Source organism: Chlorocebus sabaeus, chromosome 10, assembly GCF_047675955.1.
Source record: "Chlorocebus sabaeus isolate Y175 chromosome 10, mChlSab1.0.hap1, whole genome shotgun sequence".
In the NCBI taxonomy this organism is placed as follows: Eukaryota; Metazoa; Chordata; class Mammalia; order Primates; family Cercopithecidae; genus Chlorocebus; species Chlorocebus sabaeus.
Genome location: NC_132913.1, coordinates 108957637 through 108984307, shown reverse-complemented (window position 1 = coordinate 108984307; position 26671 = coordinate 108957637). Strand labels below are relative to the sequence as shown.

The 26671-nt window shown below is 39.6% G+C and overlaps 1 protein-coding gene across 2 annotated transcripts in view; it reads left to right on the top strand.

Annotated features, from left to right (window-relative positions):
- EPHA4 (EPH receptor A4) overlaps positions 1-26671 on the top strand; it is a 153326-nt gene that overhangs the window by 87308 nt on the left and 39347 nt on the right. For both annotated transcript variants that reach the window (XM_073020102.1, XM_073020103.1), the window contains exon 5: positions 3454-3792. In XM_073020102.1, coding sequence (XP_072876203.1) covers positions 3454-3792 — 339 coding nt within the window. The remainder of the gene's footprint in view (positions 1-3453; positions 3793-26671) is intronic.

Genomic DNA, 26671 nt, shown 5'->3' with positions numbered 1-26671 from the left:
GCTCAGATTGGCTTTTGGCTGTATTCAAGTCCATATTTGTTTCTCATTGTCTTGAGAATAGAATACTTTTATTCCTAAAGAGGAGATGGGCCCTCCCTTTAAATGAGAAACACACTTATATATTTATCATCTTTTAATTGGCAGGAGTTTAAAAAAACAGAAACCACAATCCTACAAGCACAGCATACCACCATTATGATTATAATTTGTAAAGCATGTGTCCTCTCCCAGGTTTTTTTCCAGACCAACATCGTCGTCATGTTGGATGGATTTTCTATACTTTGTTTTCCCCTCTATCATATGACTTCGTTATACTCCAATTTTGAGGCAGCGATGATGTCCCCACAAAACTGTCACTCTCTGTGATAGCAGATCATAAAACATACGCAGTACCATTCACCAGCATTGAACTTGAGTTTGCCTGATTCTTAGTCTTCAGTATCCACTCCAGAGCCTTCTTTCAGAATCGCTGCCCATAGGAAGAAGGCTGCCCTAGGTTAGCATGTGTTTTTGTGCCAGCCCTCCATTTTGAAATCCTGCAGCATCTTTATAAATTTTTTTCCACGTGGCAGTGCTGTATCTCTGAGTCCTGTAACCATTTAGTTTTCTGCTCCATTTCTTCTCTGTTTAGACACTTCCATGCCCCGTCCTACATACTAATTACTGACTTTTTGCTTCTGTGGTGCTTGATTCATTGTGTCACATTTTCCCATGTGAAAGTGGACCAGGAACCTTGGCAAGGAGGTTAATGGATTTCAGAGTCACTCTTATTTAACCCTGGAAGTCACAGCAAAAGAAGAACCAATGACTGACCCATTTTATAAACCAAGCCATGGTCAGCTTCAGCTGCAGACTGGTAATGGATTTCACTATGGTGGCAAGCATTACAGAATTAAAACAGGGCTGAAGATAGCGCACTGCCTTCTCCATGTTTGCCTTCTCAAACTGTGGCTGAAATTTTTCATTTTGTTATCATTATACCTTTAGTGAGGAACACATGGTGGAATAAAAATAACTGCAAATGGCAGATAGTACTTTTGGATTTCAGTCAAATTCTGTCACTAATTAGATTTCATGAACTTTTAGTATTATTAGATTTACTTTCCAGGTCCCAGCTTCCTCCTCTTTAAAATAAGGGTATTTATCCAAATGATTTTAACATCCTATGTGGCTCTTAGAGTCGGTGATTTTATATACTTCCTTTATTCAAGAAGCATTCATTTGTCATTATATTCCAGTTACCATGCTAAAAACTGTAAATGCAGTTTTGAAATCTAAACAAGAAAGAAATTTGTATTTTCTCTCTGAGGACTTCTGTGAACTAATCTTCCTTTAATACAAATTTGACAATACTTTTGTGAAATGTTTTAAAGGTTTGCATGTTTTTAAGTTGCAAGGATGGGGAGCTGATCTTAATGCTTAAAGAGGTTGTTGGTAATTAGTCCCGAGGGGAGTTTGGGAAGACCTGCTTACCTTGTTAAGATAAAGTCTTCAATAAGTGGTATAAAGAGAGAAGGAGAGTGAATTACCCTTATTAAATGTTACCACTAAAAAATAATTGGCCATTAATTACTGCAAGCTAAGTAATAAATAGTAAATATAATTCCTTATTTATAGGTTACCTCTTCCAATTCTATCTCAACAGCCGTTTTGGAACAGTATGTTTCATTGTGGTAGACTAGGTAAAGCTCATCCAAGTTCATGCAAGCCTCCTGTTAACTTTCTTTTCCTGAGAAACTTGTACTAATTTCCTGCAAAGTAGTCATTCCAATTACATTAGAAGTAGTATAGATAACAGTGATCAAGAAACCTCAAAGTTTTCTTAAAACTCATTTTGCAGCCGGGCACGGTGGCTCATGCCTGTAATGCCAGCACTTTGGGAGGCCGAAGTGGGTAGATCACATGAGGTCAGGAGTTCAAGACCAGCCTGGCCAACAAGGTGAAACCCCATCTCTACTAAAAATACAAAAATTAGCTGAGCATGGTGGCATGTGCCTGTAATCCCAGCTACTTGGGAGGCTGAGGCAGGAGAATCGCTTGAACCCGGGAGACAGAGGTTGCAGTGAGTCGAGATTGTGCCATTGCACTCCAGCCTGGGTGACAAAAGCAAAACTCTGTCTTAAAAAAAAAAAACAAACAAAAATCTAATTTTGCTCATCTCTTGGAAGACTGAAATGAGAAAGAAATAGCTTTCCAACTGTCAAACTGAGTAGATATGTCTCATTTGAATGTGGCAGCTACCTTTTAAACCTTTGGAACTGGTTCAGACCAAGAAAATTCCCTCTCCCTTCTCCCAGCCTGATTCTTCCACTTGAAGGCAGTTTGTGTCACAATTTTTTTGCCATATTAAGACCAATCATTGCCGGGCACAGTGGCTCACATGTGTAATCCCAGCACTTTGGGAGGACAAGGTGGGCTGATCACTTCAGATCAGTAGTTCAAGACTGGCCTGGCCAACATGGCCAAACCCTGCCAAAGGTAGTGGGTGTGGTGGTACACACCTATATTTTCAGCTACTTGGGAGGCTGAGTCATGAGAATCGCTTGAACCTAGGAGGTGGAGGTTGCAGTGAGCTGAGATCACGCCACTGCACTCCAGTCTGGGTGACAGAGCGAGACTCCATCACCAAAAAAAAAAAAGGAATCTATGAATCTACATCAAGAAATAAGAGTTTCATCATGACCTATAGTCTTATTTTTTATTATTAATATTATTTTTTAACCATCCATTATGTTGTTGATGATCAGTTCTGTTTCATAACAACCACTGTCATCACCCATATTTCAGAAACTCTTTGATGTTGGTGGGAATGCATAAGTTAAAGGGCAGGAGGAGGGGTCTGGGAGCCTTGAACAAAACCCCTGCCATCTCTCCACAGCTCTATCTTCAACATCTCTGCAACTGCATTAAACCAGTTCCTACTAATTACCCATAAACAGCTTAACCCTCCACTGCCATGTTGAACTGCAGAGGCACATCTCTACCGTTCTGTTTATTTTATTTGCTATTGATGACATGCTGTACTTAGGAATTATAATTTATCTTCAGAAGTGGTGTATAACTATTAATTTATCAGAGTCTCACAACAGCCCTGGGAACTAGAATCACTTTCGCTTTTTTAGATGATAAGATGGAAACTAGATAAATTATGATGTTTTTCTGCCACTTCAGAGGGAAAGCCTGGGCTTGGAGCCCATTTGCTGGAGAGTTGCTTCACGTCTCAAAGTGACAACCGATGCCTTGTTTGTTTGCGCAGGAAAGAGAATGACACTTACGTAACAGCCTTCCATTATATTGTTCTTTTAAAAGATCTTTTATGCTGGCTTGTTTTGCTTTTTGCTTTCCAAGTGGGTTTGGCTTACTTTGGAGAGCTGCAGAAAATAATACAAGCTCTGAGAGATTCCAAAAGAATATTTCGGTTCTTGGTGTGATGATGTGGTTTTCTTTCTCCAGGTCCACCATCTGCTCCCCTGAACTTGATTTCAAATGTCAACGAGACATCTGTGAACTTGGAATGGAGTAGCCCTCAGAATACAGGTGGCCGCCAGGACATTTCCTACAATGTGGTATGCAAGAAATGTGGAGCTGGTGACCCCAGCAAGTGCCGACCCTGTGGAAGTGGGGTCCACTATACCCCACAGCAGAATGGCTTGAAGACCACCAAAGTCTCCATCACTGACCTCCTAGCTCATACCAATTACACCTTTGAAATCTGGGCTGTGAATGGAGTGTCCAAATATAACCCTAGCCCAGACCAATCAGTTTCTGTCACTGTGACAACCAACCAAGCAGGTAGGAATTGAATCTACTTTATTGTATGATCTGAATGTATATAGAGAAAAGGCTTAAAATAATGAATTATAATAAATTGCTATGATTGAAGTAGAACCAAGTAAGCCTGGGAGTTGTGTTATAATGTAAAAGATACTTAGGGGCTGGGCACGGTGGCTTACACCTGTAATCCCAGCACTTTGGGAGGCCAGGGCAGGCAGGTGGATCACCTGAGCCTGAGAGTTTGATCAAGACCAGACTGGGTGACACGATGAAACTCCATCTCTACAAAAAAATACAAAAATTAGCTAGTCACGGCGGTGCAAACCTGTAGTCTCAGCTACTCAGGAGGCTCAGGTGGGAGGATTGCTTGAGTCCAGCAGTCAGAGGTTGCAGTGAGCTGAGTCACTCCATGCTGGATGGGATTCATCTCGGTCATTTTAATTATAATGTCCATGGCTGGACATCGGAGCACTTACAGATTATGTACAATTATAAAATTTACTTTTACCAATACAGAGTGCTCTATTGGCATTTGTTATATTTTCTAACAAAAGCATTAGCAGCAATAGTTTTGAGCTTATGCTTTAATGTAAAATATTATAAATGATCTAGATGGACCTATACTAGAACCTCCATGTACATCTTTATGTCTGTAGTTAATGAAGTTTAAGACACTTAATAGTTTTGCAGCTACTTTTTTCTTTTTTTCTTTTTGAGACAGAGTCTCACTCTGTTGCCCAAGCTGGAGTGCAGGGGCGTGATCTCGGCTCACTGCAACCTCTGTCTCCCAAGTTCAACCAAGTCTTCTGCCTCAGCCTCCTGAGTAGCTGGGACGACAGACGCGTGCCACCATGCCCAGCTAATTTTTATTTGTATTTTTAGTAGAGACAGGTTTTCACCATATTGACCAGGCTGGTCTCGAACTCCCAACCTCATGATCCGTCCACCTCGGCCTCCCAAAGTGCTGGGATTACAGGCGTGATTGCAGCTACCTTTATAGTTGATTTCATGATTGCCGTGGGGGCTGGGAGGGTGGGGCGGCCGGTCTCCTCCAATTCCTATATCACTTTCTGCTAATACAGATGACTAGAAAACATTTCCTGTTCATGAAGTGTTTCTACTGAGTTAATCACAGAACTGTCATGAAATCCTGAATATAAAATATTTTGAAAATCTAGGTTTCTAGGCTTTCGCTTCTGACTTACTCATCTGTATTCCTTCCCTGAAAGTTACCACCCCTCCAGGAGTTTTACATTGCCGGCTTTTTTTATTTCTAGAGAGTTAGAGAGGAGAAGGGAAACAGAACTGTGGCTTATTCTTTGTGAGGCTCTTGGGATAGAAAACATTGCCGGAAAAGGATTATAAATTGCCAACAATCCTATCACCTCTAACTGCGCTTTTCTTTTAAATGAATGTTTCAGTAAGTGCACTCAATAGTTTAGTAAAATATCTATACTAATTGATCCTATAAGTGAAAACGATTCCAGTGTCCCAATCCAAAGCCATTATTTTTTCATTTTGCCCTGAACTCTTTGGAATAAAAAAAAAAGTTAAGACTTGGGGAAGGTTTTGAGCAGGGGCTAGAATGGCGAGTCTTACCGGAATGTATCTTCAGCTCTACAGACGTGAACAGTCTTTTAAAATACCTAATGTGAACGGGTCATCCAGCTAGGCCTTTGTCTTGTAATTCTGTATTTTTAGGTTGTGAACACTGTTAGTGGTCATTAGTTTCATTTTTCTACAAAGACTAGTATGATTTAGGAGTTTTTGATAGAAATATGAGTACTCTGTGATTGCCAACGTTTTATTAGTTCTCTTTTGGAAGAACGCAATGGAAATATTACACACAGATCCTGGGAACACGCATCGGTGCCACTGGTCTCTCTGAATTAGGAGCTGATGCAGAGCAGAATGATTTTGGCACCATCTGGAGAATCTGGTTGATGATCCGATCAGTATTCTTACGTGCAGCCCCCTTCTACCTTTTTGGCTATTCATTCGTAAGCACTGCATGTTCTTAACCAAATTAAAATTAGGAATGGACTTTTGGAGCCTCATCTGTAAAAGGTGAAGTCATTCTCCTTGGCAGAGAAAAGCCTGTGGGAGCCATACTGAGGACAGGAGATTTCTGTGACTCCCTGTACACCTAGAGATTTGAGCCAAGAAGTTATGTCAACACCTACCTGGGCAAAAGGTCCAGAGAGCCCAAAGAAGACACACTAAAATCCTCCAAAAGAAGAAAATGTGCAAAAACATTTCCGGGGCCAGAGTGGGGTGGGGTGAAGTTTTATTTTAAATGTAGGTATAATTCTTCTAGATTTAGTAGGAAAGCGGACAGAGAATGACTCTGACACAATAAGGTTTTCTTTGCCATGGCATGTAGTCCTGCCAGGAGGTTTGCTGAACAGGACAAAATTCCAGCTCCTTATTTTAATTTTCATGAAGGGTAATGCTGGGAAGCTGTTCAAAATTAAAAATAAATCTTTCAATAAGGAGACCTCCTATGTGGCCAGCCAGAAAGCTTTCACTTAGGAGAGAATTGTATACGTGCGGAGCACTGCTTCATTATCCTACCATAATTTGAAGTTCTCTAATTCAAATCATCAGGATAGTTTACCTTTGCTTAACAAACCCTTTCTTCGTAGTAGTGCCAATTAATAATGTAGGCCAAAATTCTGGGTGAATGTAGCAACCGTAAACTCTATCAAAGCTCCCCTAAGTATATTTACATACACACAATTATATTCTAATTGCAATTGCTCCTATCATTTCATTAAGTTAAATTCCTTGAGGACCACTATAGGCAATGATGTCTTACTCTATAAGGAATACATAGAATTAATGAGTGTTAGCATTTAGCACCTGGAGGCCCCAAAAGTTAGTGGTTCTCCATCTTTGCTCTGTTTTCACAGGGTTCTTTCTCTCATCAGTAACATGTTAAAAATAATAAATCAAGTCGATCACTCAAAATCTGCTAGAATTTTTGAGTCCTATGTTCACTGCCCTTGAGACTTTAAGAGTTGAGGAGCAGCTCCATGAAGGTGAGGTGACTCATCCATGCTAATGTCAGAGCCAGTACTAAAAACCAGGGAGAATCCTACTCCTGAAAGTAGAAAGTTGCTTTCCTTTAAAATTAGGAGATAATGAATAGCATTCATGTGTTCAGCTTGGCATTCTCCCCATTTATGAGACCAGATTATGTGAGTATCTGGGCATGGAGATGGAGATTTAACTGGGCTTTGATCATTTAATTGTAGAATGTGGTGTGAATGGGCCTGTGTTCTCACAAGGTTATTTAAACAATCCTAACCCAAATCTTACTCCTGGGGTCTTAGGGGGTTAATAAACACCCTTTCCCTCTGCTTCTGGGCTGAAAACCAGTTGACACAGAAGACAAAGGAAATCTGAATGTCTGTCAGCTTTTTGCTGATAAGCTGATGGAAGGATATGAGCTTTCTATCTGTGGCCAAAAAGGCTTGCTTTAGTGACACTTGCAGCCCAGCTGGCTAACTGCAGGCTCCCTGCCTGCCCTGCTAAGGTTGTTGGAAGGTCACTCTGTGCAGGCAGGCAGGTAGGCAGATAGGCAGATAGGCAGGTCTGAGAGTGGGTGGAGCTGAGGGCACAGTACCTCTCCCAAATTCTCTAATGAGATGAGTCACTCCCAGCCTCACCCCATGCCAGAAACAATGAAGGGAAGAGGTGGGAAAAGAGTAAGGGTGGGGGTATTACTTATTCCATCTGAAGTTGTACCCAGTAAAACTGGAGAAGAGGAAGCTCTTGGAGCTCCCCCAAAAGTTACTTTTCTACATTACAGGCCGAAAGGAACAAAATGAGATTCCACTTTCCTTCATCCTTTCATCCTGTAGCAACTGTTTTGTCTTCTGTTTAGAAGCAGATAGTCCTGATGTTTATGAAAAATGGATAAGCAGACTGCTGGGTGATTTGTTTTCTGGATGGCTTTTCTTTGGTTTACTTTTACTTAAGTGGACCATCAGGCAAATGAATACAGGATGTGTCACCAGGAGGGAGAAATGCTGTGTAAATGAAACATGGTTTTCTGACCAAGCAACAGACCTGTGAATTTTCGTTGTTGTTGTTGTTGTTAAAAAGGCTGCGATGGCAGCCAGCAGTACCTTAATATCTCTGAATCGTTTCTTGCCATTCATCTCCCATCGCCTTTGCTTGGTTTTCTAGCTATGAGGCTGGACCATATACTGGTGTTTTAAATCATTATAGACCCAACCCCCATGAATGGTGTTCTCTCCTCACCCGAAATTGCACCCAGAGGCAGTAATGTCCATTTTTGATTTTTACTTTGCGTGTGATGCTATTCTAGATACTTCATAATGGAAAGATCTGGTCACCTCTCTCTAGCATAGCCATGGTGTCCTGGTGACACAAACATCTGTAGCATGCTTAGTTTGGAGGATTTAAAATATTTGATGAATTACATAATTATTTAAACTAGCTAATCTCTGAGATCTTTTCTGTTTCAAAATTCTGTGATTCTAAGTATGTAACCTTGAGCTATGAACCTGAAGAAGTAAGGCTTATTTTTCTAACATGTTTAGAAATGGTCTCTCAATGCAATCCTAAGAGTGGGAAAACACTCTAAAAATGCTTCAGCAGAATTATCACCTGAATTCTGTCTGCCTTCTATCTCTCCAATTCCTTGCCCTGCCAAGATATTTACGTTGTCGGGGAAAAACACTAAGATAGTGAACAGTTGTTGGGGGTGGTTTCTGCTCCTACCCCTAATGGGCAATGTCTAGAGACAATTTTTTGGTGCTATTGCATCTAGTGGGTAGAAACCAGGCATGCTGATAAACATCTTACAATTCACAACACAGCATCCCCTACCCCTGCAATGAAGAATTTTCTGGTCCAAAATGTCCATAGTGCTAAGGCTGAAAAACTCTGTTCTAGCAATAGTTTTTAAGAACAGACTTCATAGCAGTGCCCACCACTTCAGGGTTCCATAGCCAACTGGCCTTTGCTTGAGCTGGCCTATGGTTCAACACATAGGGAAGATTCCGCATTTCTCTGGCTTCACTGCCCCATGCTGAGAGCATGATGCTCCCATTACAGTTCTCAGAGAACAGGCAGTTATAAAGGGCATTTCAAGACCCCTCATGAATCCTGTTGTAGCTGTTTTGCCATCAGATGAACTGGTGCTGCTTGTTAGGTTGGCCTTGTTCTCTAGGGTTTGACAATTAAGCACTGAATGCAAAAAAATAAAAATAAATAAAAACAAAAAACAGCCATAAAGTGGCATTATACCTCATCATAATGCCACTCTGCAACATGTAGTCATACAGTTCCATCTGTTTGTTGACTAACGTTATTTACAGTAAAAACAAATCAGTTAACTCTTTGTCAAGTAATGATAAATTTAATAAAACCAAAATAATGAATAAGGAAAAGATAATAACTAAGTATAAGAGGCACACTGTCTTTTATTACTCAACTGGTAAGTTCCCATTCTTTCTCTCTCTGCCATCTTTTAATTAGACGTATTATGTGATTTGAGTGGGATAATGGAGAACAGTGGGAATTCTCATCCCCACTGGGTATAATTGCTACCTGTCTTCTAGATAGTAAGAGGAAAGCTTCAAGAAAATGGTGGGAGAAAGGGGAAAATCTTACAGCAATCGATGTAGGTAATATGCTGTAGGCATGGCGGAGCCAGACTTTGTGGAGTTTAAAACTTAAACAACTTTTGTGTGATTAAGGGTGAAACAATAAAACCCTACAAAATTCCAAATATCAGACCAGGAGCAGAGCTTCAGAAAGGGCCCATACAAACTTCTTCAGCTTCGGTATATAAAATTCTGCCTCTGACTATGTTGAGATCAATGTAATTGTCAGATAACAGGACTATTTCATAATTATCTCTAAAAGCAGAAAGGACAAGGGAGAAAGATGAGATGTTGGAAAGTCCAGTTTGGCCTGAAATGAAGGTGTTGAAAGACAAATTGTGACAGTGAGTGGTTCTGGCCCATGGTTAGGTATGAGGGGCACCTCTGGAGTGGACCTGAGATGTGGTCTGAGATCAAAGGCACAACCAGAAAGCACATTCCTGCTGATTCTGAGAATTGTATTGGAATACTAAACCTAAATGAGATGATGTGATCTCGGCTCACTGCAACCACTGCCTCCTAGGTTCCTGTGATTCTCATGCCTCAGCTTCCTGAGTAGCTGGGATTACAGGCGAGTGCCACCACATACAGCTAAGTTTTGTATTTTTTAGTAGAGATGGGGTTTTCCATGTTGCCCAGGCTGGTCTCAAATACCTGACCTCAAGTGATCTGCCTGCTACAGCCTCCCAAAATTCTGGGATTACAGGTGTAAGCCACCTCGCCTGGCCAAATGATGGTATTTTTAAGGCACAAATGTTTGCTTCTTTTAGTGCCCTAAAGCAGGGGTCAGCAAGCTATGGCCCAAGGGCCAAATCCAGTCCTTCAGATTGGGACAGCCCACGAATATTGGCTTTTATATTTCTAATGGGTTCAACATAATAAAAAAAGGAATAATATTTTGTGACATTTGGAAATTATATAAAATTCAAGTATTGGCATTCATAAATAACGTTTTACTGGAACAAATTCCCACTCATGTGTTCATATATTGTGTAAGAGTGTTTTCATGTGACAGTGGCATAGTTGAGTAGGTGCAACAGAGAGCAAATGTCCGGCCAAGCGAACATAGGCACTGTCTCACTGCTGACACAAAATGGTTGCTCATCTGAGCTCTGGAGTACTAAATCAAGAAAGGAGACCAATAAGAAACCAGGTTGAGAAGATATTGAAATACTGGTATCGTTTGTGGAAAATTGTTTTGGCATAAGATGCAATGGGTAACATTTAGGTAAATCTCACATTTGAAACAATCTTTCCATTTGGCAAGACACCTTATTTTGTAAAGTTTTTGACTCAGAAAAAAAAAATTAACTAAAATAATTAGGATTTCAGTCATAACTTTGCTTTCTTGAGCCATAAATCTTTTCCCATTGGCACTCAGATTTAAATGGATTATGTGGGACATGCTTCACTGATATTCTGGTTCTCTTTAAAGTATGCATTCTTCACACTGTTGCCTAGGTCCTATCGTTGCTGACAGCAATTTTCTTTTAAAATAATTCTATGTTAGCCTGGTGCAGTGGCTCCAGCACTTTGGGAGGCTGAGGCAAGTGGATCACTTGAGCCCAAGAGTTCAAGACCAGCCTAACCAACATGGCGAAAACCCATCTCTACTAAAAATACCAAAATTAGATGGGTGTTGTGGTGCATGCCTGTAATCCCAGCTACTCAGGAGGCTGCGGCACGCAAGAATTGCTTGAACCTGGGAAACGGAGGCTGCAGTGAGCCAAGATCTTGCCACTGCATTCTAGCCTGGACGACAGAGTGAAACTCTATCTCAAAAAAATAATAATAATAATAATTCTATGCTCTGCTCCTGTGCCTTATCTTCTCTCCGAGATGATTTCATGCTTGCCTTTGATCTCCAGTAAATCATGTAATTTTTCCTCACCCCTAAGAAATTTAAAGGAAAAACAAATGATGGCACTAGTGAAATCTATAAAATGAAGAACTCCTTCTAAAGACTCATTTTAAAATCCTTCGAACAGACAGCAAAGCAATTCCACTGAGAGATTTTGCTGAAACGTCGTTTGCACATCCTCAGTTGTTAGTGGGGAATGGTAGCCGGTCGGAGAGTCCTTTCTGTGCCTATTATAGGTAATTATAGGCCCAAGCAAGCACACAGTGAGCTTCAGAGGAGCCAGGCTGTGGTTTTCCCATTAACAGCTCTGGTCTAGCCATGGGATCCTGGTTTACTTCATAAGGCCTATGAAATGCACATTTTTTTAAAAATGCGGTACATTTATTTGTTTATTTTTTTAAGAAACAGTCTCTTGATTCTAACCTTATACTGAAAAGAATTTCATTTCCAGAGTACTGTTGCTACTACTGTAATTAATAAGCATACTCACTCATTATGATCGTAATTTAAAATAAAATAAACCAGCAGATATACAATGGCGCAGCCCCTTGTGTGTGGCACCAGTGTCTGTGAATTTGTATTCAGGGTGGGTGCCACAAGCCCTGGTGAGGAGGAAAAAAAATAAAAGCCTCGCGAATGAGCCTACTAAATTATCCGACTTTTCAAGGTTGACTGAACAAATAGTATGTCTATAGAGCGTAGTGGTAATTATTGCATATAAGTAAAAGTTAGATTGCATTTTTTCTAAAAAGATGTGAATATTCCACTCTCAGAAAATGAAGTCTTTATTGATACACCCAGGACTGAGAACGCTATTTTTTCCTGAGTCCTTTCCCTCTGCTCCTACAGAAAGATATATGCATGTTCGTTTGTAAGAAGGGAAATTCATTCACCAGCAATCACTTGACAGCCTAATTCTGATTTGTTTCTCATCTCTCAGTGTTGTGCTTGTTCCATCGAACGCTAACCACCGACTTTTATACCCTCTGGAGAAGCCATCAAGAGATTTAAAAAATAAGTGCCTGGCTGAGATGAGAAATGGGCAGTGCAGGGCTAGCAAGCGTTTCCGGTGGGCTTCTAAATTATCTAGTTGCCACTCCAACTGGCTCAATTAATTACTGTCTCCCCAGAGGAGCCAGACAGGTCTCCAGAAACCAGTCTGCAATTGAACATCAATGAAAAGATCCAGAGAAATTTTATCAAAGCTTCTATTAACCCCCTGCTGATGTCTTTAAATAGTCCCCCCCCACCCCCCGGCCTTTAAACACCTTGAAAACCCAAAGCCAGGCTGCAGGACTAATCTTGCATTAAGACATCTTAAATCTACAGGGCCTAATGGAAATGCCTGTCCATGTCATCCAAATACGTAGAGAATTCCTCTGAGTCTCAGCATCCCTGTGGCATTTTTGTGATGTGGGTGTACAGTAAGAGGATATGCTGTATGTTGTCTTCAGGTAAAGACTGGTGAGGATATTTTTAGGGTTTACCTTTTAATCTATCAAGATAAGCAAACTTTTGGTCTATCTGTCAGTATTAAAAATATCTCTCTTATTTAATGGGCCTTCTTATAGTGTCCACCTTTCTACCCCCCACTCCCTCCACAACCTGCACTCATGCTTTCTCATTCTTTGCTTCTGCCAAAATTAGAAATGAAGGAGGTTCCCCAGGCTCCCCTAAAAATGCAATGATAAAAACGAGAGATGGTGCCAGTCAGTGTGGTCGCTTGCCTAGTGAACCCATTGGCTTCCTCATTGGGAAATGTCACTAATGATTTGGTTCCGTAGGTGAGGGCTGGCACCCAGAGCACTGTGGGAATCTGGCTGAACGGTCATCAAAATGTCTGCCTATATAGACACAGAGCTGAAGAAATCACTCTTAGATTCTATTTCTTCTTTCTCTATTCTGATAAGTTGGTAGGCCTGATCTAAACGAACTGTACTATGGTTCTCCTCTGACCATCTTTTGGGTTTTGTTTTGTTATGAAAAAGTACAGGGGCCACTCCCTGATATCTATCTAAAATACTTTATGGGTAAAATGATAGAGACATGAAATATTTTTTCTATTACTATTCTGTTCTTGCCGTTACCTTGGGAGGGAAAAGTGGAGAAAAGATAAAGAACATGGTCCACCCCTTTTTGATTCTTATCTTCCAGTACACAAATTTTTCAGGCAGTTTGGCTATCACTTTCAAAAAAAATCCTTTTCATAAAGGCTGTGGGACAGAAAAGTTTTAAAAAAATTCTTATCCAGGAATCTTTTGTCTGTGACATGGGCATACAAACAAGACTTAAATACGTAGCTTCAACTTCTCAGTGGGTGCTAAATAGTGACCTGCCACCAACAGGCTCACAGTGTGTTGCAAGCTTGGGTAAGATCCATCCATTAGTACAAACACTGCAAAGGGGGTAGCTTACAACGACTTCCTGGAGAGTTTGTGTTTTTCTAGATGACATACTGCAAGCTGGAAATCTGCCTCTTGAATTAATCCTTTTTTTTTTTTTTTTTTTTGGTAAAATAAGTGCATATTTTGAGCATAAATGTGAAGTTAAATAGGAGCACAACTTCGTTCATGTTTCTTTTTCAAAGCTAGGACCACACGTATACACAAGCCAGGGATGTTTAATATGTAACCAGCAGAAAGCTTGATCAAGTGTTCGCTATACTCTCAAGTATAATCAAAGACTTCTTTTTATCTAAAGATAAATAAAGAAATAAGATAACCAAAGACTTTTATTTTATCTGAAAATTATTAATGAGGCTCATGTTGAAACCCACTGAATCTAATCCCAATCCTATAGGGTTCCCAGGAGGGTGTGATTTTAGGAAACTTTTTAGGAGAATGCTTTTGGAGATTTGAAAATTCTTGGAGCTAACATCATCTCATTTCTCTCCATTTACAGTAGGAATAGGGTTATTATTAAGGTTTGTGATAAAGGTTCTTATTGTTTTGTTTTATATTAGAAGCAAGGAGAACAACTTTAGCAGAACCTTACCCTCTGAAAGTGTCATTTTGTAGCCACGAGCAGTGGACAGTAATTTTAAGAAGCATATATTGTGTTTACGGCCTTCATTGTACACTCCAGTGCAGAACAGTCAACTAATTCAGGTGTGGCTCTAAGAGGCTGGTAATATATTTAAGAAATCCTAGTATCATGTAAAGGTGATAGAGAAATATGATGATGGGGAGAAATATCAATGAGAAGCCCTTTCAATCTCACTGTAAACTCTTCAAGGATTCGCCTTAACCGTACGTGTTTGTTGGAGAGTAGCATTTTCTCTTTCCCTCCACTTCTTTTTCCTCTCCCTATTTCAGAAAACAAAAAATAACTTCCATTAACTTCCTCCATAGTGTGCAGGAGCCTTGCTCCAGTGTCTTTCTTAGACATCACGCTGTAAAACTATTTCTAGGTGAGATGCAGTTCTGATAAGCTCCTCCAGTATAGAGGAATGGACTAAATACTGACTTCCGTGGGCAGAGCCGGTTATGCTGAATTTCACACTTCAGCAAATTGTGTTCATGAGGGAGGTCCCTGTGAGATGCTGTGAACCCCCTGGTTTTCTCTCTTTCTTTTTTTTAAAAAAAACAAAAACAAAAAACAGGTCCTAAAACAGTAATGGCTTTCCTACTACATTCTTTGTTGTTTCTTATGACTACAAAAGTCATCTTGAATTCTCAAGCACAGATCCGGTTGAAGATATCTATTGACCTTAATAACATTTTAAAATTTAATAGCTCAGTTGTTTCTGCCTCATTCTTATAATGCCTATAGGTATTTAAACTATCTAGCACATAGAACTTAGCTTCTGGCTGATACTCTAAAAATAAAAAGTAAAATAAAAATACAATTCTAGGGTTGCAGATTTCCAAGCTTAAAACCTCTTCTCCTAAATGATTATCCTGTTCTTAACCTGTATCATAGCCTTTAAGAAAATTGCCAAAAAGACAGATTTTCAAATATGAGGGCTGCAAGAATATAATTTCATGGCCACATTTTCAGAGAGTATACCATGTGGTGACCATTTGTGTAGGATGCGTTCTGAATATGTTCTGACTGTAATTTAACCCAAAAGTCTTTATCCCACTTCTTTCCACTCACCAGGTGCTTCCTTACACTTGTCTACATAGCAAGCAAGAAACAGGGCAGGAAAGATTTGGCTACACATAAAGCAGAGGTTCCCTGAGGTAATACTGAAACCCACCTTCTCAGCATTCTATGGATCATGAATATTGTCCTCAGAATATTTTGATCCCCTGTGTTTGGAACTTCCCCACACTTCCATGCAGCAGAACCAAACTGGCAATAAGAAAGATGAGGAGTCTCGGAACTTCACCCCAGTGGCCTTCTTCCTGTTTCTCTCTCGCTGTCTCTTTCTCTTTCTGTCTCTCTCCCCTACTTGTAACATTCTAGTTTACTGTCCGTGATCATCACTTCTCATTGTGCTTTAAACCAAGCAACATTTGGACTTGGAAGAATTCCAAATAGCACAGAACACATTGATTTGCAACTGAGTTTTTACCACCATGGCTATCTGGCCTTGTCAGGAATCATTGGTAGCCTATAATTTCATGCTATGATTTATACTCTGTCAAATATTTTTCATTTTTTCCTCTGTTCTGCCTATGTGTTTTAAGTGCAACAAGAGAAAGAAATAGAAGTTGCTAAAAAATAATTTCTTAGGTCTAAAGGACAGTGGCTGGTAACAATGCTAAAGAGCATCTTTCTTCAGTTTATGGTCACCATGACATTTTTTTGAGCAGCTCACGTGATCTTTTTAAATGACGATTAAAAAACTAGGTATCCCATTCCAACAGTATATCTGATGGAGAATTGGATGGCTTGGAAGATGACTAATGGGACTCTGGACCTTTCTGTCTTTAGGTCACCTCCTTGAATGGGGACTATATCATAAGTGGTCCAAGGCCCGGCCATTTGGCAGCCATAGAATGACTATGTTAATGGAATTGGTCTCAGTCCAGGTCTTAGTCGACAGGTGTTCATATCATAAGTGACATTTATTGACTTCCAACTCTTTCAACTTGGAAGACAGTGGACCACCACTGAGATAGTGATGAGGACGGAGTAATTTATAATATATTCAGGCTCCATTGAAAGTCAAGGAATTCAGCCCCTTGAGCTGGCACCTTGCAAATATTGTACTTGTCTCATGGGTTCCGTTAGCTTGAGAAATAAAAAATAGAAATCTAATTTAAAAAGATTTCTAATAACTCAGAATAGCTAATGTTGGTTTCCTCTGAGGTCATGTGAGCCTCTCGTGTTGCTGCTTTTCTCTTCATTGTGTATTATAGTGATTAGATATTGGCTATGAAAATTATTACTTTTATTTGTTTGTGTGTTTGGGGGTTGATTACCTAGTCACTTATTTATAACAAAAGCTGTAAATGATATTCTTTGACAGAGTTAAATAAGGCTATCTTCATGCTCTTGTGAAATGGAAATTGATGAAAAAGTAACACTGAGTCCCTTTTATCAACATAAATTTCAAAACGTGGAATTCAGAAGGATTCATCCAACACATACTCTTTTCTATTATCTGGTTTAAAATACTTCATTCATTCACTCTAATCAGGTTCATGACCTGAAGATGATTTGGCCCGAGTTGGAAGAGATCGTTGGTATTACTAGTGTATTAATATTTTGCCCATTGATGTTTTCTGGGTTCATCCACTGACTTTTTTTTTTTTTTTTTTTAACTTCACAGATGATTTGGATTTCCCTATAACAAGTGGCAAAGCCACAACACTTCTGAATTAGTTATCACACTTAAAAAGTCAAGATGACAACAACCATAGTGGATCTATTTATTGAAGCAGACAGGCTCTTTTAGCAGAATGATCAATGTCTTACCTCTTTCTGAAAGGCTTTTCAGAGGTAGGAAATCATCAAGCATCTGATATAAAGTAATGAACCAGGTTTTTGACTGGTCAAGTTTCAGGAGCAGGCTTTTAAGTATTTCTGCCTGTAAATGTAGAAATCTGAGTGTGAAAAGTAAAGGCAACAGCAAAGATTTACTGGGTGCATCTGTCATCCTGGCTTTTAGAGTCTTTGTGATTAATACCTGTTTAATTGGGGACTGATCTAGATTCTTTGGATGTCAGAAAGCTAAATGTTACAGCATTGTCTCGTGGGTTCCTAACGCAGCAGGACGATTAGCAGCTGTCTGAGTAACAAAGAGAACCTGAAGCCTGCAGCATAGCTTTTTATTTTCCAGACTTGGAATGCTTGAAGCTCCCTGGTGGAGTTGACAGCAAAAGGAACAGAAGCCTTGATTCACAACAGCTAATCCTTTCCTTTCTCTTTTCTGTATTCTGCTCAGTAAAAATGAACCTTTTCCTTACATTGTTCTCCATATTCCAAATTAATTTTGGAGAGCATTTTTTGTTGTTTGTTTGTTTAAAAAATAATTTTTTTGACCTTTTTTTCCTGATCTTCCCTAGGAAGTGATTGGAGGGCATTGTAGGTCATGGAGGCCTCCATTTGGTGAGGGCTCACATCCTGTGTCACCAAGTTACACATAAAATAATTTTAACTAAGAGTGGAAACGTTAGATAACTTTCAACACCACATTAAGACCCAGTGAGAAGATTCACCTCACTTGAAGCATTCAGAGAAAAAAATATATATATTTATTGTTGTTGTTGTTGCTAGCTTCACCCCATTTTCTTACCTTAAAACAATTATCTTGCTCAGGCAAATTCTTCTAAATTGCCTTCCAGTGGAAAGATTGTTTTCCTGTTTGCCTCAAACTGGCATTCTTACTTATAACAGGAAACACACACATTGAATCCTGCCATGTTTCTGTTGGCAAGTGTTGAGCTATCCTTGTCAGAACCTGCCAACAAATTTCTTAGTAAGCAATAGAAAGTAAAACAAGCAGCTCCCAGACGAAACATAGGATACACTTGAACTGCAGCAAACACACTTGGGTGCCCCTGAGGTTAATTCCCTGTTACTTCTGGTGGACACAGGCCTTGGTTTCCAGTTGAGCTGTTACCCACTTATAATTTTATATCTGATCCTATGACTGTACCTGTAATAATGCTAATTCAAGACACTAGCTAACTTAAAAAAGTAAAACAGACATTTAAGTAGTGCATTTTATTTACTATGAAGAACAAGGATTGCTGTATGTTTCAGCATAATGATTAAAAAGTTGCAAAAGCTCTAATTTGCAAAACCTTACATCTTTCATGACATCTTTAGGGCTTAACCCAGGAGGTATACTAAATGTTGTGTATGGATCTTTCTAGTAATAAATATGATACTTCCTTTTTAATACTCCTAACATTTGTGTTTGTTTTATACCTTTCTATTGTGAAATATACACATATGGAAAAGTGAGCAAGACTCGAATGTATAGTCATTGAATTATAGCAAAGTAAACACCTATGTGACCATCACCCAGGCCAAGGAACAGAAAAATAGAACATTGCCAGTCTTCCAGAAGCTTGTCTTGTATCCTTACCCTTTCCCTAGTTCCAAAGACTTACTCTTTTATTTGGTAATTGAATTTGTTTTGTTTTATTCTTGCCTCAGCTCTTTAGGTTAGTTCAAATGTGAATTCATTCTGCACCAAAAGTTTTAAGGTTTGTCTGTGAGCAGGGATCGTATCTAACTTACCCCTGCGTTTCTGACAGCCCGCAATGTACATAGATACCCCTGTAGCTAACAGAGCAGACTTTAGAAAGATTTACTCTATTGCTGCTGCCACTACTGCTGTGGGAAAACAGTCACTTAAACCTTCAAGTCTCCTATTTCTTACCAGAGAAAGGAGGGGCAGAGACCAGCCACTTTCTATAGATCAGTGGTTGAGAATGAGGGCTCTAGGACCAGACTTTTGAATTATGACCACATATAAGCCATAACTTGGAGCAAGTTATTCAAACTCTCTGTACCTTATCTTCCTGATCTATAAAATGAGGATAATAATGGTACCTGTCTCATAGAGTTTTTGTGAGGTTTACATGAATTAACTCCTGCAAGAGATTTAGAACAATGCTCAGCACATCATAATTACTCAGTAAATGCTAGTTTAGTGTGTATGTTATTACAGACATGTGGTGTAGAGGGAGGATCACATACTTTTGAGCCAGGTGAACTTGAGTTTTAAATCTCATTTTATAGCTTCGGTCAAATTATTTAATTTCTTTGTGCCTGAGTTTCCAAATCTGAAATGTAAGGGTGATCATTATAACTACTTCAGAGAGTTGTAGGGATGAAATGATGTCAGGTGTGCGTGTATGTGCACGTGCCTTGCCCAGGAGTTTACTGGCATCTGATTTGCTCCTTTCTCCATTCTTTGTCTTGTGGCAATTCAAAGGGCCTAAGTCTTCATCTGCTTAAGCAGTTAATAATGCAGTGAAAACTAAATTAACTCTTTTCTACAAAGAAAACTCAACTAAACCATTTTGAGAACCCCACTGTCTTTTCCCATTTAGCATTAACACAAGATCAGCTGAATCTTTTGGCCCAGTGTTTTGCGATTCTGCCGATTTCATTCCCTGTTAGAAGACTGGTGCCCGTGATTTTGTCCCTGGGAAGCCACGCAGCCTCTGTCACTGACTTTGCTGACCTTGGGGCAGCGCGCTCCAGTTTCTCACAAATGGGTGGATATCTGCTCATCGTGCATGACCAGGAGCTGGAGTTTCCAGGAGGGAACCCAAAGGCCTTTCAGGAGGCTGCAAAACCACAGACCAATCTTCCGTGGGCCACAGTACTTCTATAGTTTATCTGAGTTAGTTGTGATATGCAAATACCTCTTTTTTGCCAAAAGGCTCCACTTCACTTGAATGACTACCTGTTTTAACCCCAAATGCCAGTTCAATGGGTTAGTGCAATAGAAAATTATTTCTTGCTGAAATTGCATCCAGTCGGTGGTGATGAGGGGTTGTTGGGTGTAGAGCTTCCAAGATGGGCCTGGGGCATTAACCTCCCTCTGGCTTGTGGGTTCAAGAAAATGGAGAGTCACAGGGAGCTATTTATGGGTCAGATCTAGAAGAGGAGAAATCACTTCAACCCACATTCCATTACCCCAAACTCAGTCACATGAACTACCTTTGATACAAAGGAATCTAGGAAGGTAGTCTTTGGCTGGGAAGCTCTATCTAGAAGGGAAGGGATCTCACAGTTTTGGATGCCTTAGCCGAAGAGGCCAACTCAACACCTTCAACTTCCTTATGCAAACAATTAATGTGAAGGCTAAGAATAGCATCACATTCTATCATTTAAAATTTAACCAGGCCGGGCGCGGTGGCTCAAGCCTGTAATCCCAGCACTTTAGGAGGCCAAGACGGGCGGATCACGAGGTCAGGAGATCGAGACCATCCTGGCTAACACGGTGAAACCCCGTCTCTACTAAAAAATACAAAAAACTAGCCGGGCAAGGTGGCGGCGCCTGTAGTCCCAGCTACTCGGGAGGCTGAGGCAGGAGAATGGCGGGAACCCGGGAGGCGGAGCTTGCAGTGAGCTGAGATCCGGCCACTGCACTCCAGCCTGGGCGACAGAGCAAGACTCCGTCTCAAAAAAAAAAATAAATAAATAAAATAAAATAAAATAAAATAAAATAAAATTTAACCAATACCTCTCTGTAAAGGATTTGTCGAAAATAATCTGTTGCCCATCTCTCTGGCACAAAGAAAATGACGTGCCGTCCCATCTATCTGGGAAATAAAAAAGGGTTGCAAAATTTTCGTCTTCTATTAAACCAAAAGTAAAAACCGAATCACAGACTTTGCAAAGTCTTACTCTGGAATCATTTAGTTCAAGTATTTACAGTGCTCCAAAATCAGACTCTTAAAATCATTGGCAGCGTGGGTCAACTGTATCCTTCAGTAAATGTTGCTGAAGGATAATGTGGCTGTGCACTGCTTTATTTCCTAATATGTGTTTAAAACAGACTCTGCTCTGACCTTGGAAATCACTTTATGGAAAAAATGCATCTCTCATACATTCTAACTTTAAGCTTAATAAATATGAATACTTCCACATCTAAATATAAATGAATTTCATTGAATTCACAGTCTTCTAAAGATTTTGGCTGAAAATTTGGTTCTATGGTTTTTGGTTTTTTGTTTTTTGTTTTTTTTTTTTGTCAAATATGGGAAAAAATCCTATATCGATTTTGGAATAATCAAGGTTTTTTTTCTATACTTTTTGCAAGTTTGCTTTAAAAACAGTTTCACTTTTTGACTATGAGAAACTGTGCTTGTATGAATGCATGATGTAGCAACTAAAAGCTGGAGGAGGTGGGGTGGAGCTGACTTTTTACTTTGATGATGCATCGAGTGAGGGTGGTTGGGGATTTTAATGATTTTACCTAAAAGATAGCAGAGGAGTTGACCCAGCTGATTGAATGCACTGCAAACAAAATCATGTATATGTGAAAGCACTTTGTAAACTGTTGCACTATAAAATAATGTAATGATAATAGTAAGAAAAAGAACGTATACATATTGCTGAGTTATGTTTGATGCCATAGGTATTGCCTAGCATGAGAGGAGAAATCCTTCTCTCCATCTGGAGTGTAGAAGAAAACAATTAATGTTAGCACCAGAGCTCCTAGCATCTCAGAGACGCAAAACCCTTAATCACAAGGATATCATTAGTGCTCTGAAGCATTTCATTTTGATGCTTGACAGCATTTTAAAATGCACAAACCTTTGATAAGGAGCAAATCAGAGCTGGGGTGTTGAATTGAGAAAGAAATGGGAACAAAATCACCTTAAGCTCCAAGTAATTAAATTTAAATATGCTATTTGCATTAGGCAGAGATATGTATAAATGGTGGGTTTATATTTTTCTATCAATGAAAGACCCCTTGAGTAAATATCATCTATTTAAATCCAGATCCTGGGGAGGGGAAAGGTAACCCTGCCGTGGTTAAGAAGCCATCTCTCCTCCAAACACTGGCCATTGTGTACCGCTGATATCCATGGCTTCAGGTGTCTTGACTTTCATAAAGGGCTATTTTCACTCTCCCTTGCCCACAGGCTGGAGACCTTTCATTGCATCTGTTTATTTCCTGGCTCACCCTCTCCACCCTCTAATTTGAACCAGTAATGAAATGCAGTCTGCGTACTTCAGCTGTTTTCTTTTTCCTCCCAAGTTCCCCTCAAAGTGTTTTTAATTCATTGCTTGTGATACTGGACTCAAGAAAACAATTTTTAGCTCAGGAACCATGTGAAGCTTTCTTCTCTTTCTTTTCTCCATATCTCCTCTTCTCTTCTCCATCCCATTTGGGTGTCACAAGTACCAAACTGCTGCAGTAAAATGACTTGTAGGTGTTTAATGGCAAGTCATTGAGGAAGTGAATACAAGAAAATTGCAGCATTCACATGAGTGGGGAGCAAGGAGAACTGCTGAGCTTTGAACCAAAGAAAGTTAAATTTACCATTTTCTTAAAGGCAGCCACCTCTGTTTGACATCAAAGCATCTCCTGTAATTTCTCCTTGTGAAATGCACCACTGTTAGAGAGTCATGATAGAGCCCCTAATCTGTGCTGTTTCTGTTTATCAAAAACACACACAGAGATAAAACCCACGTGTACCTTCTGAACGCATTGTGGTGTGCTCTCAAACCAAATGTAACCACAGGTACACAGCAAATGGGGGTTCTATTTAGAATTAGAAATTCTCAGTTTCTTGGGGATTTGTAGAACTGTGGATACAACATTCTTTGGGAGTGAAATTTATCTTGGAGCTCTATTAGAAAGCTCAGATCTTTCAACTGGAAAGCTTTGGTAAATTTTTCCTTTCATCCTCTTTTGGTTTTTGCTTCATCATTTTTAAAAAATGGTATTTTGCTACAATTTCGCTTGTGTCCATTGGGTATGTGGATAAACAGAGTCTGTTCCCAATAATCCTGCTTGCTTACATTAAGACTGCAAAGGGCTCTCCACCCTATTAACCCCATATTTCAACTTTATATCCGTTGGTGGCTGTTGCATATGTAGTAACTAATGGCTTCTGCTGGCAGTGACTGACTTTGCCCTAGTCCATCTTTGGAGGCTTATGATCCTTTTTGGATTTAGTTATGACTTAGGAGTCTTACCACCACTCCACCTTGGCAGTTAGGAAGTCAGGAGAACTATTTGCATATGCCCTACAGATACAGAGAAGAAATGTGGAGCAAATTGTCAACACCTTCCTCAGCCTAAAGAGCAGAACCTCAAAATGCTGTCTGGAGCAGGTGCAGTGATGCCTAGTTTTAATGTTAACTTACATTTGAATGACATTTTACAGGCTGTGTGTTTGAAAAATGTTCAGAAGCATCACACAGACCTTAGAAACAGAGACTCCATTTACAATTAGAGTTGTCATTTGCTTCACCCCAATTGTCAATATCTCAGTTAACCTAAATAGTACAACCAACCCCACAAAAGGTCTTCTGAAACAGGTGCAGGTGGAAAGTTGTTTTAAGGATGGCTTACTTCTGGTACTTTATGTTTAGAAAATTTTTGCTGTCTACAGTAAAGATTTTTTTAGAGGAATTTTAATATATAAAAATTTGACAAATTTGTTGAGCACCATTGAATGCATGTGTCACCATGATTTGTAAGTTAAAAAGAACAAGAAATGAGAGACATGTTTTGGGTTAAAAACTGCTGAAATCTCCTTGTGAGTAATAAAAAAATGAAGGTCTCAGGATAGGTACCTTAAACCAGCAAAATTGACATCTATGAGTCATTGGAAATTTTGCTGTAAAGGTTTGAAAATTAAGGACTCCATTGAATTAAATCACACATCTTTTTTAAAGAGCTACCCTTTCGGAGTGCTTGCCTTGTGATTTTTACATCATCATCTTTCTTTAACCATACTACTGTCAACTGACATGACCAGCTCTCATTGCTATGTGTCATGACTAAATTCCAGCCATTAAAGAATGCCTGCATTTGTCCGGAGGCACAAAACTGTCCTTAAAACAAGAACCTCCTTTATGAAAGACATCCGTGGGTAGATAGGAATGCTTTTCAATCTATGACGCATCTCTTTCTTGTAGTGAGAATGTGTTCATCAGCCCCCCAGCTTCTTCCTGGCTTTGCTTCTGACACTCAGCGGTGTATTGAGTGTCTACAGATAGAATGTGTGAGAAAGTGTCCCCTACTTAACTCCTCTCCATCATCCATGAGAGAACTTGAATAAGAAGAGGGGCAGTAGGAATCATCTCCTCTTAAATTCTTGAAAAATGGGTCCTCTGACTTGACATTGGAAAGTGTTTTCTACGTAAGACTATTACAAAAATTTCCCAAACCTTCTTCTAGTTAAGAAGAGGCGAAAGTATTTGGTGGTACTTAGTCTGATACCAAGAATTGTTTTTTATCTGGCCATGCTTACCCATTCCCCGTCTTGGCCTTGCTCCATAGGTGCTCTTTAAGTATGTGTCTAGTGGCTGAGTTGATGGTGAGGAAGAACCTTGTCTCTACGAGATTTCAGAATGTAAATCAAAGAACTGAGTGGCCACTGAGAATCTTTTTTTTCTGCTTGGTCTTTTTATGGTGACCAAATTTTCTACTATAATTAGAAGCTCTCTTTTGAACTTAGGCATTGATTGGTCAAAGCTCTTATTTAACTATATATTTAAGGGTGGGATGGACAATCTTTTTTAAAAAAATTCTATTATCTCTTCTAATTCTGTAAGCAAAGGGCAGAGCCCTGGAATATTGCAAATCAGGATTCAAGACCTTTGGGTTGGGCATGGTTTACCAAAGTGTGGAAACATACCTATGGTGGCATCAGAGATGATTTTCGGGAACACACTGATGAGATGTTATATAATACTGAATTGCCCTGTGTACAATGTAGTTCATTTTCAATTCTTTCTCAGTAATTCTGAGTACTCCAAGGTCAGAATCTCAAGTCGGTGCCCAGATATCCTTTGCTTCTCTAGCACTGGCTAATCTCCATTTTTAACAATCCTTGGAGAAGTAAGAGTGTCCAGCAAACATTGATAACATTGTTTCATTTACATGCAATGTTCATTTTTATGGTTACTTGTCATTAATTTCAACTGATTACAGGGTTTCATTGATACCAGTAAATGAGAAATTTCTTTTTAAATACAACTGTTGAAATTAAAGATACTGCATTTATTAAAGAAAATATTACTTAAATCATCTTACAAGCTGCAGAGGGATGTGGCAGCAAATGTGTGGCGTGGAAGTCTGATGCTTGGGAAACACCGCGGTAGGGGAAAATTGCAAAATGTCGTTGGCAAATGCCTCATCTAGGGAAATGACCCACAGGCAGGCACATATAGTAGGGTGATGCCTTCCCGATGTAAAGTTGAAGCCTGTTTTGGAAATGGGGTAGAAAAGGTGAGGGAAAAGCCCATATGTGGCTTATGATGTAGAGAACATTCAAGCTGCCTCCTTTCCAAAGTGGCAGTATGGCAAAGCCCAGATTTTCTCAAACTCCTTCTTACTAGAGAAGATAAGCTCTCCACAGGTGGAAAATGACTGGCATCTTATACTTCAGTGCAGTTGTATATTTCAGGTACATTTCCCAACCTCACTTGTTCATGGATTGCTTGTGTCATTGTGCCCTGATAACATGCTCTTCTGAAGAACATCTGATCAATAAAGAATTTAGACTTTACAACCATACAACATAATGCTCTTTGTGAATTCGATCTATGTATTCTGCTTTTCCTTGGTTGCATTTATTTGTCTAGTAGGTACAAAAGACAAATGTCAACTCAGCAGTTTTCTGACTGTCCTCAGCCTAGCATTCTATTTTCATTCAGTCCTTCATTCTTGCTTGCATTTCTCTTTCAATAGCTCCTTATTCTCCATTTTTATGGCAGCTGTGTCAAGGTACACTGTGTTGGTTTATTTTCACATGTATGCGTATCAGCTTCCCAAGCAGGGCTGTATTAGAAATACTCTATGAGTTAACATGATTGTATTGCCAACTCCCTGCGTGAGATTTTTTGAGCACCTTAGTTGAGTCCATATTCCCTTTGAATGGTCACAGGAACACTGCTGCTCAAACTTCTAAAATAGAAATCAAGCTCATTTCCCATATGCAGCAGTTTAATGATAACCCAACCAGAGAGAAGCTGTCTTAGTTCATCAGTACATTCCAAGGGCAGGCAGGCAGTTATTTCCCAAGGAATCTGTCGATTATCAGGATCTGACCCAGACCGTTTCCGAGAAAAAGTTCATTTTATAATTTTATGATTTTTCTCCCTCCCACTTGCTTTCTCGTGACCTCACTTTTCTGTTTCATTTCTCAATCCTGAACATGAGAGTTTAAAGAGCGCCTTTTGTGGAGTGTATGCTACAGTGGTCTGTTAGGCAATGTATTTATTACCTGGAGTGAAATGACCTCCACAGCCAGGCAGTTTTCTTAGGCTCCTTGCTACCTCTATATTTTTCAGA